This window comes from Oreochromis niloticus, linkage group LG7 (assembly GCF_001858045.2).
Source record: "Oreochromis niloticus isolate F11D_XX linkage group LG7, O_niloticus_UMD_NMBU, whole genome shotgun sequence".
Lineage (NCBI taxonomy): Eukaryota > Metazoa > Chordata > Actinopteri > Cichliformes > Cichlidae > Oreochromis > Oreochromis niloticus.
The window spans coordinates 9,177,626-9,189,954 of NC_031972.2; the positions used below are offsets into that span (position 1 = coordinate 9,177,626).

The 12,329-nt window shown below is 40.6% G+C and overlaps 2 protein-coding genes across 2 annotated transcripts; one reads left to right on the top strand and one right to left on the bottom strand.

The window, feature by feature from the left end:
- Positions 1–600: 600 nt before the first annotated feature.
- crybb1 (crystallin, beta B1) lies at positions 601–4,756 on the bottom strand. The gene is made up of 6 exons (XM_019360759.2): positions 4,352–4,756; positions 3,847–3,990; positions 2,961–3,079; positions 2,657–2,789; positions 2,058–2,200; positions 601–992 (listed from the first exon to the last, which is right to left on the bottom strand). The coding sequence occupies exons 2-6, from the start codon at positions 3,967–3,969 to the stop codon at positions 815–817; spliced, it is 696 nt and encodes a 231-aa protein (XP_019216304.1). The 5' UTR covers positions 3,970–3,990; positions 4,352–4,756; the 3' UTR covers positions 601–814.
- A 4,605-nt stretch (positions 4,757–9,361) lies between these two features.
- Positions 9,362–11,817, top strand: cryba4 (crystallin, beta A4). Its single transcript, XM_003439480.4, has 6 exons — positions 9,362–9,710; positions 10,319–10,362; positions 10,722–10,840; positions 11,010–11,151; positions 11,289–11,431; positions 11,578–11,817. Exons 2-6 carry the CDS (start codon positions 10,324–10,326, stop codon positions 11,723–11,725), a joined length of 591 nt encoding a protein of 196 aa, XP_003439528.1. The 5' UTR covers positions 9,362–9,710; positions 10,319–10,323; the 3' UTR covers positions 11,726–11,817.
- The last annotated feature ends 512 nt before the right edge of the window (positions 11,818–12,329 follow it).

Consider the following 12,329-nt stretch of genomic DNA (forward strand, 5'->3'; position numbering starts at 1 on the left):
ACTGAACTGACTCCACCTCTCATGGAGTCTTCCCTTGCCCAGAACAATTGCAGTGTTCTAAGTATTATTTTATAACTTGGATTAAATTTTGTTAAAAATTAAGTATTTAAACTTTTGTGTAAATAGATCTGTGTGAATGTGGGTGCTGATCTAGAGGATGCACAAGGCAATTTCGTTGTGCTATAGTTTTTATCACACTGTGCAATGGCAATAAAGGTGATTCTGACTCTGAAAGTCAGTGCAAGCTATTTTGCAAACCCATTGGTTTATTTACTATGAAGAATATCTTCTAGTTACTTTATTTTTAATTATCCATATTGCTGGTATTAATTTGTGTAAAATTCAATTACCACTTCTTCTTCAATACTGCATGTATATCTATTCTTGTATTTTAAGATTTGAGAATAAACTGAATACTGTCCAGTCTTTTTTTTTTTTTTATTTAAAAAGCCATGCCAATAAAAGAAATCTAAAAATAGGAGCCTGAATTGCAGTGTTAAATCTAGCATATCAAAATTGCCTACGCTTCATATATTTCTGTCAGAACATTATCCGAACATTTTTCTGAAAAATGAATAAAGGTAGTCTAGGCAGGAAGGGTTAGGTTTTTCACAACATGTTTATTTTTAGCACCATAAAAAGTCACTTAATGTTGTCCAGTGTGTTTGCTCTCATTCTGTCTTTCCTCTGGGATGGAGCGATGATGTGGAGATAAAGGAAAGCACTGGAGACTGGAGAAAGGGCTTGTTTGGAGAGATAAAAAGCTGAGAGGGCTGCATGGCTGCAACAGCACCGGGCAGCCAGCAGATGTCATTCACTTGCTGGCGGAGGTGAAGGTGAAGCATCCTCTCTGGTGGAACTGCATGTCCCTGATGCGGCGCATGGACTGGATCTGGGGCTGGAAGGCGCAGAAGTCATTGTAGTGTCTGTAGTCACCGCACTCAAACAGGTACTGGTAGCCTCTGTATCCAGGGTACTGGTAACCCACCCACCTGAGAGAGACATGATAGGGTAAAGGTCATGGTTGTGTGTTTATTATAGGATGTACATGTAGTGTACTATTGGCTGATATCCACACAAATAAAAAAAAATGGTATATGACATTATAGGGTTAAGATAGAGAATATAGGATATAATATAATAGAGAATAAGACAGTTATAGTGCTAAGTCCTAAGACATTTAATGTTTACTGTTGAAGTTCTTGTGGTGAAAAGATTCTACTGATCACTTGAGAGACACCAGAAGTGAATTAGGAGGTCTGGAGGACATTGGAGATACCACATGTCTTAATGAGGTTTTCTGATGAGTCCATAAGGGAGTTCTAGAAATGCTTAAGTTAAGGGTTAAGTGGACATTTAGGAGCCTGAAGAGTTCGGTTAAGGAGGTTCAGTTAGTCGTCAGTGAGGTTCCTGGTTCTCCTTCCAGGGATCTCTTAAAGGATTCTGAGTTCCTTTTTAGGAGAACCTGGGGTTCTTTTACAACGTTTTAGCTGTCTAACAGAAGGTTCTGGAAGTCCTTTGAGGGGTTGCAGTGGTAACTAGGAGATTCTGAGTTCCCCTGAAGTGGATTTATGGGAGCATTACCAACTCCAATAATGAAGAATTAGATTTGTGAATGTTCTGGTCAGGATGGCATTTATCTAATCCAGAGAGTACAGGCTTTTAAGGTGTATGATAAAGGCACTGAAGCTGTTCTGGAGGCTTTCGGTCAGCAATACTAATGAACAGATTTGTATTGGCGACTTAGAGGACATAATAAAATGAAGCAAATTTTCTTGCTAAAAAAAGATCTGTAGACAAAAGGACAAGCCTTTTAATGACATATCATCCCACTTGTTATTTGTAGTATAATCCTCTAAGGTGTGTCTGAAACCATGTTGGCAGTCCATTTTATATATGGAAAATGTACTTTTTACTATGGTAATATGATGTACTACAAAATTTACTTCCACAGTGTGTTCACAGGCCTTAACACAGGCCTGCATATTGATGATATTCGTGATATTCTGCTCATTTGTGTTTTGTTTTGGGAGAGAGTACTAAACGTGTCTACTCACGCTCCTCCTGGCACCCTCACGCTGCCCACTCTGTCGCAGAAGCCATGCGCCCAGAGTGTGGGCACATCGTCCTCCTGGATCTCCATCTTGTTGCCCTTGAAGTCAGAGAGCTCATACAGGCAGATCTTGTGCTCCATGCTGTCCTGCAGGTAGGAAAGGAAGAATAAAATGTAGTCTCTATACAACATACATTACATGTGCATTCTCTGCTTTTTCATTCATTGCATTTTGTAAGAAATTGTCTGTGGATGGCAATGTTGAACTGTTTCCATGAGCAGTTAATGGAATCCATGAATGGATTTCCTGCTAAACTAGGGGCCAAAGCCTACTAATGTCATGCTGATGATGTGATATACTATAATATCAGCATACGAAAAATATTGTTGATTTTTTTTCTTTAGGAATTGTCTTGATAGTCACTTAACCTTTTCAGTACTTTTTCAAGCATATATGTCAAACTTTTTCCTGTTTCCAGTTTGTCATATTTGCTGATTTGCTGCTTTTCTTTTCTGTAAGTTTAGCTCTGGACTGTTACTCAGTCAAAACGTAGAATCACGATGTTCTCCCATTTTATGAAAAACAAATGAAGGTCATTTTACCATTCGGATGGGCCTGAGGGACATGAGGCAGTCGCTGCGGTAGGAGTTGCTCCAGGTATCCCAGCGAGGATACTCTCCCTTCTCCAGGATGAACATCTCCCCACGGAAGTTAGTCTGCTCAAAGGCAACAAAGCTGGAGAACGGGGGACACCATGGACAGGATGGGGGGGATGGGGGCAAAAGGGTTAAGTGGGGAAGGCACAGGAGAAGAATTGGAAGAAAGATAAAAGTGACATATACATGAATAGAGAACATATGCAGGCAGTTGCTTAAATCAAGTGTGTGTGTGTGTGTATTCACTTACGGGCCACACTCCACAATGATACTACGCACTCTATCCATGCCACGGTCACACACGTTCATACACTCATTCTGGACCTCGATCATCCTGCCCTGGAAGTTCTCCTGGTCGAACAGCATGATCTGCACAGAGGAGACATTGCAACCACTCACTACAACCCACTACTCCCATTTCTTTCACTTTATTCTTTATTAAACAACCAGTTCCTTTAAGATTAAAGTGACAGGCTCAGAAAATATAGCTTTAGTTCACATGGAAGGTTTTAAACTAATTTTGGACTTGGAATCACTTTTGGATGGAACATTTAAAAAAGGCAGCTTTTAAAACAGCAATTTCCCCTTTAAACTCCTCAGCACTGATTGAACTTACATTTCCAAAATGACCTTATACTTTAGAAACATGTCGCTTTTAACATGGCTACGTGTAAAATAATGCCAGCATGAAAGATTATGAGCTTACAAATATACATTATTTTTCACTAGACTATAGTATATGAGGTCATTTAATTTTAGTTCCAGCTCAGAGACATTTCTAAAGCCCTGTGAGGCGGTAGCTTTCAGAAAAATCGTCTAAAGTATATAGGTACTCAGATCAGAAAGAATAGCCTCAATACATTTTGGATAAAAAAAAAATCTGTACTGCTCAACGCATCAGTATCTAAATTCAAAGTGGCAATTTTTGGTCTTTTAACCAAGTTTCTACATGGAGACATTGCTGTTCTTTATCATTCACCTCCATAGTATCTGAAATTCTAAAGTCTAATTCAAACCTTCAGTAAACAAACATATAACTGCCCTGCTAGATAAAACACATGGGACAACATGCAGTCTACTTTCTTTGCCCTTCAGGAAAAATAAAATGCACACATTCTGTCTCTGCAGTGACTCACTCTGAAGGATCCCATGCCAGGCTCGCCGGTCTTGGTGGCCTTGCTGGAGGCAGCTGGAGCTGGGGCTCCCTTGTCCTTGGCATCAGTGCCCTGGCTGGAGGCGGACTTGGCAGTCTGAGACATGGTGAGGGGCTTCAGGAGAGTCTGGGTGAGAGATGGAGGAAGACAAGGGGATGAACAGAAATAGAGGTGTAAATTGAAGTGACAGGGTTTCAGAGGAGAAAGTGAAAGGGAAGGAGAAGTGAGGTTAAATGTGACCCAGGCAAGGTGTCAACATAGACAGAGGGTTGGTAGACAGAAGTGTTTGGAGGGTTTTGGACTAGTAGCACAAGTCTGAAGTTTATGTTGGAGGTTCATTTGGGTGTTGTTTTGGCCTTTCCCCGGGACGGTGGAGTTTAAGCTGGGAGTGGTGGGCAGGGAGTGGGCCCTGGCTCTGGATGTGTGGGTGTCCTACTGTACCATGATGGATGCTCTGGCCTGTATGTCTGCGTCTGTGTGTGCTTACCTGCGTCAGTATAGCTTGCAGTGCCGTATGAGGGAGGCTAGCTCGTGCTGGTCCCTTCAACGCTCAACCCAAGCTTTTATACTCTGGCAAAGGCCAAACGTAGAGGCTCACAGCACAATAGAAAGCCTCTCGTCATCACTGTTGGCCTGGACCAAAGCCAGCAGGTCATCGCATAGCCTGGAAACGCTGCTGGCCCCTCGGGCTTGCCTGTAAGCATTTTGCTGTCAAAGGAAACCACTGACACAGCATTCTTTGCTATGTGTTGGGCTGGTAGGCCTGTGAGCTGTAGTCGCATGTAGAGTTGAGGAATGCAAAGGTCCACAGGACACAAAGAGGTAATCCACACTCTCTGTCACCTACACAGAAAAGGCACGCACACAAACACAAATACAACATACTCTTTAGCTCAGACTTTCTACTTTAAATCACTGCCATTTCTTGATTTTGGAGAATCACCACAACAGACACAGACAGAAAACAAAAAAAGGCAGTGATCTATTTGTTCATGTTGATCTTCTATGTGTTCTCCATACAAAGAATCAAACAGCATTTCAAATGAAGTGTTTTTGTTTTTTGGACATTTTGCTGTGTGAACATTAATAAACTATAAGCTAATTGAGTTACTGGAGATTCTCTTTCTCCCACTGAGATCCAGGTTCACCAGAGCTGTTCCACTAAATGCTTTGGCACTACACTAACACTTACTACTGATATCTACTTCTAGTTCTGACTAGTGTTAGCCAACTGCTTAACAGATGATAAACACATTCATATCGCAAAAGCATCTTTCCAATCAACATCAGGTTTGGCATCTGACATTTTCCAAAATCAGCATCATGTTTGTTTAGCCAGATATTAAATCTTTAATTCTTGTACCAGAAACCAAAGACAATTTGTGCTACTCAACACAGGACAGTGTATTCTTGTTGTTGTTCACAGGACACAATAATCATATATCACAGTAACAATCATCATCATCATCATCATCATCATATACAATATGTAATGTATTCTTACAGCTTCAGTCTGTTATTGCTCCACTATGTGGAGGTAAGGAAAGAGGCAGAACTTGAGTTTTTGTTCTGTGCATGGTGTTTCTGTAGCTTCTCGTGTGTAACACTCTGAATGTCCAGACATCTTCCTTTCTTTGTCACAGTTTCTCTCTGCACTGTCCATGTTTAGATGTTTTTGTGGAGAACCTGCTGTTAAATTTGGGATTTGACAACAATTTTACACTTTTATTATGAATCCAGTGCCCGTGTAAAGCAGGTGTTTGTCAAAGAGAGCATAGGCAGCATTTTTTCAGTTATTCTGTGGTATCGTGTTAAATTAACAGTATAAATGTAAATCAATGCAATAGCATGAGCCAAGTAGGGTAGAAGCTTGGGTTTTACTAGCCTCACCCCAACCTTACGCTTTACATTTTATCCAGGCTGTCATTATAGCCGGTACATTAAGATAAAGAGGGCGTACGCAGCATGTTCACTTCCTTTAACTTTGCTAGGATAATATTTAGTAGTTCTTGACTGGTGGGTAATCTGGACAAAAAAGCACTGCCACACAACTGTGCATGAGAATTCCTCCTGGTCATCTTCAGAGGTTGAATAAAGGTCATTGTTGGTGGTAATAATTATGGGATTATGGCGAATGGATTATGTGTGGATTATATCACTTCAGCTGAGATCATTTCCACGATGGAAGGAGGATTAAATTGCGTTTGATATGTGAACTAATCCTGCAGTGTAATCTGGGTGACTTCCATGCTGTGATTTGTTGTAATTTCTGCTGCCCTCTTGGTCAGGTCTTTCCTGAGAAAGGGATTTTTAATCTTAGTCAGACTTTTTCCTGATATTTCAGAATGCCACACAGACACGGTTTCATTTGTAAGAAAGAAAAGTCACCAACATTTTTAGCAAAGTAACTCATAAAGACAACAGGGGACTGACATTAGTGAGTATTCAGACAGCAGGATTGAGTATGTGGAGTTTAGTTGAAATAAATGTGTTTGGGGTAATAAATGAACATGTCACCAAACGGACATTGTCTTGACTGTGGTCTCTTTTTTCATACAGAAGAAAAGAGTGGTGCAGTGCTTACTGTAAAGAATATACACTATTGCTGTGATTCAGTCCCATTATGGAGACTTTACATCTTTTCATCTAGCCTCACATATCTGATCCTACTTGGTAGGGCTGACTTTAAACATTTTAGCATCAAGTGGGAAAATAATATTAAAGACTGCACCAAAAGCAAGTGCATCTCCATAGATCCACAATGCAGAAGTTTCAAATGCAGAAGTAAGGAGCATTAAAAAGCCTGTTCACGGTCTGGTACAAAAAGCAGAAACTTTCACTACTTCAGGCTTGCTGTGTCTTATGGCACACCCATGAAGCTTTGGTGAGTGAAATTCTGCTATTTTATTAGTCTCTTACTACTAACAGGTATCTGTACCTGTGTGTTACACCTGTACCTTTTGCCAGTGAAGCTGACAACATAGCATAGCACACTTTAATGCAAATATTGTAACCAAAGAGATTCGTTCCTTTAATAGTTAGAACAAACCATTGTGTGAGCGTTCCTCACTAATGATAGCTAATGCTAGTGCTGCTGACATCATTAGAAGGAAATAAAAGAGAGCAAGAGCTTATATCTGTGACTTCATTTTACGATGATAATAATTTTGATGATGATACTTGCCAAGTCTGAAGAAGATTGGATGAGTGGTTGTCACTGCTTTACACTTTTAGGCAGAAAACACACATGGACTTTTAAATGCATTGACCATTGTCACTAAAACACATCTGTTTAGACAGGCATTTGGGTAATGTTCGTGTGTAATATGTTGTGTTATGCTATATTTATACTGTACTATTGCTTTGTTTGATATGCTTTTATACTTCCTTAATATTGCTATATTGTTTGTTTGACATGCCTTCATTCCCATGTGAAGCACTTTGTAACAGCTTCTTGTCTTAAAAAGTGCTATATAAATAAATTTTACTTACTTACTTACTTACTTACTTACTTTTATCTTCTGACACTGCCACAAAATGTCCTGCCAAATGAAAGGAACCTATTGATTTTGACCAGCCCTTGGCTCTTTCATTCTTGTTGGTCAATTTTCTGATGACTGCCAGGGGTCTCAGGAGCCCTCCCCGGCTTTCTCAAGAAGAAAATATTTAGTCTGTTTTTCAGAGGGGTTCATCATTATCATGGCTGATTGCACAAGTCCACTGGTAAGTAAACATTGTCCTTCTAATGTAAGATGAATCAGATCAGTTTTTTCTCTTGTTGTGTAAAAAAAAAAAAAAAAAAAATCTGATGAGGAAACCTGTTTGATATTTTTGAAATTTGACTCTTTTCAGGCAGGAAACATTTTGGTCTCTGTTCAAAAAGTTGATTCTGTTCATCTGGACATAGTGTTTTCAGTGGGAGAAATGTTTTGTCACTCTTGTAAGTGACTTCTTCATTCTCAGCTGACTGCAGGTTTCCCCAACCTTAATGATCATGTAACTGACCTCACAGCCCATTGTTAGTCCGTGGTGCTAGTTTCAGTTATTATACAAAGATACTGTTTATAAGGATGGGAGAAAAAAAGTCACTTGGATGAGAGATGAAACATTTCCCCCACTGATACATCCAGATAAACAGGATCAACTTTTTGGGATTTGCTGGATATGGATGATTGAACTTTCATTGAGACTTTTGGTCTCTCTGAACTACAATTTCTGTTTTGATTTCAGAGAAATTAACTTTTATTAAGCCAGGCTTGTATATGAAGATCTGAGGCAGTGAATTATGTCTAAAAGTTGCAGATAAGCTGAAATTCCTTTAGGCTCACTGGAAATAAGGACAAATTTGTGCTGTCCATACAAGTGCCTCTGCTCTCCTGTTTACAAGTGGTTGATTATGTAAGCACACACACACACACACACACACACACACACACACACACACACACAAGACACTCACTAGCCCACAAGTCCTATCTAGTGCATTACACTACAGCATGCAGGTTAAATCTGTTTTTACTATTGAGGGCTTTTTTTTATTTTTTCATTAAACTGTTAAACATTTGATAAAATGTAGGCTTTGTTACTGTAATTATGAGTATAACAAAAAAATAAAACACACAAAGAAAGAGTGCTGCTATGATCTGTGTGATCAACCACGTATTCTTACTAGAACACTTCAAATGATCAGATTTCAGATGTGGAGACGTGTTTCATGTTAGAAAGCATTCTGGTGTAAGTATTAGTGTTTGCCATAATTGGATGAATGACTTCATCTGTACTGGTTAGATTTCTCACTGCACACATTGGAGGCTTTCATAAGAATACTATCTGCACTGAAAATCTGCTTTGACACATGCATGAGGTTGCTTTTTTTCTGTTTTGTTTTTTTTAAAAATTTATTTCATGTAGCCAGCCTGCTACCTGCCCGAGCACCTGAAAGTGACATCAAAGCGACTGAGAACAGATTCCAAATAGTGATCTTGCAAATAAAAATCCTTTGTTATAACCGTTTTAAAAACTTGAGGTCTTTTTCCTTAAGACTTAGCTTTAGGTTAAATAAGCTATATATCAGACAGAGCCATCTAGTACTCTTCCTATTTTCTGACACTAAATTGCAAAAAACAATCATAGCCATTGTAATTAGCCGTCGCAATTAGTGCTTTAACTCTGGTACCAACCTTTTTTAGTAGATATAACGAATTATTGTCTTTATGTCCATAAAATCGTCAAAGGATCTTGCGATTCTCTTAACTTTCTTTCTGTTGTACTATTTTCAAACATGTTGTGGAAAAAAACACATCCTCTGAGTCACCATCAACGCTTCACCGCTGTTACCAACATGAACAGGCATGCACACAGAGCTCATTCTGTCTGTGTGTGTTGGTCTCACATCATCAACAAATTCTAATGGTATGACAGGCCATTATTATATTTGCAAATTTCACACATTTAATGGCAAAAATGAAGCACCATTTAACTAAGAAAATGACTGGTCTTTACTTGCAGACATAAATTGAAATAAAGAGTTAAAGAGCTTCCAGCTGCGTTTTTCTCTTCCCTCTCTGATGCCGTTGGCTCTCAGTATTTTCTCAGCTTGCACTCTATGTTTCATTTCTTATATTCCTGGTCTCTGTGTCCACTGCCCCCAGTGATAATGTGGTGTCTGCACTTCTGGCCCTCCATAGATTAACGATGCTTTTGTCAGGGAGGGACAAAGAAAAGCCCCTCCCTGCTGCTGAGCCGGGGCTTTCAGCATGGACCCCTGCCAGGGGAGGCTTTAAAAGGGTGGGGGCGTGTGGCTCCTCTCACTCTCACGGCAGGACAACCCAAGGGCATCAAGCAAGGTGAGTTCCTGTCCCTCGCCCAGCCGCCACAGCCATCCAGCACGGCCAGCCAGGGTACCACAGCCAGGGTATAGCATCCCCCATATTCACACATCCATATCTACTCCCACTCCAAACACACACCATCCAGGCTCCACGGCTGAAATCACTGCACCCAGTGGCTGAGATGAACAGTGACGATGATGGAACAATCTTAGAAATGGGCAGAAAAACTAGAAAGAGAGAGAAAGAAGTTAGAGTAGCCAAATGAAGCCTGTGGCCTCTGTGACCCTCTTCTGTTTGGTATCCAAACTATAAATAGACATTGGTGCTTTCCATCTAGCAATTACAAATTCAGGCTGCTTCCAGTATCCTGCCCATTATGTGTAAAGTACACACTGTACCTGCGACACAGACTTGTTTTTTCATAGGTCTGACAATAGAACCGATCTCCTGTTCTTCACTTTTTGGATTTCTGGTTCACACATCTGTCTTTACTGGTTAGCTTCTGGCTAGTTTCTGCATCAGAATAAAATGACTGCTAACCTCTCAGAGTGTGTGGCTTCCCTGTTGTCACTGCTGTCTATTCATTGTTAGCACTCGTGGATAAAATTCTTTCTTCCTTCCAGACAAGATGACTCACCATTGCACCAAGTTCTCCGGCCACTGGAAGGTGAGTCTGCAGATGGAAGAGCAGCTTTATTCATCAGCACCTTTGAATTTTCCCTCAGATGGGACCACGAGCTGCTTGTTGTAAAACGCCTCATACAGTTGAGCATCAGGGAGAGTACCCAATGAAGTCACACCACATTAGGACGCTATAAAAACTTCATTAGGATTGTAATATCACACAGTTGTGCATTAGGCCTTGTTAAAAGTGGTTTATCTCCCAGTTCAGAGCGATTAGCTTAGCTAACATAGTTTTATATGTTTGAGGCGAGCTGCTGAAGTGATTTCAGACATCACACATCAAGTTTAAGTGGATGGTGTGTGATAATACAGCCATCAGCTGCATGTCCTTTTTCCCATTAGATCATTGTCTTCGATGAGGAATGCTTCCAGGGACGCCGCCATGAGTTCACCTCTGAGTGCTGCAACGTGATGGAGTTTGGCTTTGAGACCGTTCGCTCCCTCAAGGTGGAGAGTGGAGCGTGAGTAAACAGATATGTGCGCATAGAAAGAGCAGTCTTACATGCAGCAGAAAACCAACATTAAGTGACATACAGTTAACATGACAGGATGTTATTAACCTCCGTATAAGCGGATTTAAGAACTTTTGGGATGATGTAATAATCTTTTTTTTTCTATGCTTCCTTCCAGCTGGGTGGGTTATGAGCATGCCTCCTATCAGGGACAGCAGTTCGTCCTGGAGCGGGGAGAGTACCCCCAGTGTGATGCTTTTGGAGGTAGCAATGCCTATCACATTGAGAGACTGACCTCCTTCAGACCCATTGCCTGTGCTGTAAGTTATCTCTCAGCTTGTTTTCACTGAAAAACCTGCATTATGTGCAAATGCTGCTGTGACAAATCATTAATGTAGACTTGCATGACCTGAAAAACTACTCAAATGTATTCTTTTTTTACCTCCCCCACCTCCAGAACCACAGAGAGTGTCGTATGACTATCTATGAGCGTGAGAACTTCCTGGGCCGTAAGGGTGAGCTCAGCGACGATTACCCCTCCCTCCAGGCCATGGGTTGGTGCAACAATGAAGTTGGCTCTCTAAGGATCCATTCTGGAGCGTGAGTGTCCCCAGCTGCTTATTTGCCTCCTTTTTCCCCCTCCTCATTCTCTCAGCAGTTCAAAAAATAACCCTACTCAGATTTTCACAATATGCTTTGCAACATTTCACAACATTTGCATTTCCACGTCTGTCATTTCTCAACAGATTTGTGTGCTACCAGTATCCTGGTTATCGTGGATACCAATATATCATGGAGTGCGATCGTCACTGTGGGGAGTACAAACACTTCAGGGAGTTTGGCTCTCACTGCCAGACCCCTCAGATCCAGTCCATCCGCCGTATTCAGCAGTAATAACTTACACCAAACCCTTTCTAGCATGTGACCCTTCACCTTTGACCCCTGCTGCTTGCCCGTGCTAAATAAACTGTTTTTCTTAAACCTTACTGACTTCCACCAGTGTATGTGCTTATCATATGGACATACTAAATCACTTATACATCGCACACTTGTGTTTTCCTCTGAATTGCGATCACTTCTGTATAATTCACATGACGGTGTACAGCGGTTACCTGCTAATAAGGGTGAATGTGAGGAAAAAAATGCCATTTAGAACCAAGTATTTAGCTTATTATGTAACTGCTCAATGTCAACCAGATTAATAAATGTGAACCAAACTGTAACAAATATTTGCAAGTCCTTTCACATATCTTTTTCTGAGATATGTGCTAATCAAACATTGCTGTCTTATTAAAGAAGAAGAAGCTGCTTTCCTTTGTGACAGTGGGCAGCCCCATGTGTTTGATTTGGAAGAAACCCCCTTTCCTGGCACAACTCCAGGGGGGATTTGTGTCCACTACACTATGGAGGGACAAATGCTGCTGTATTATTATCTTTGATAATTCAATAATCAGTTTTGATAAGTCAGTAATCACTAATGGTAATTATTCCAATGTTT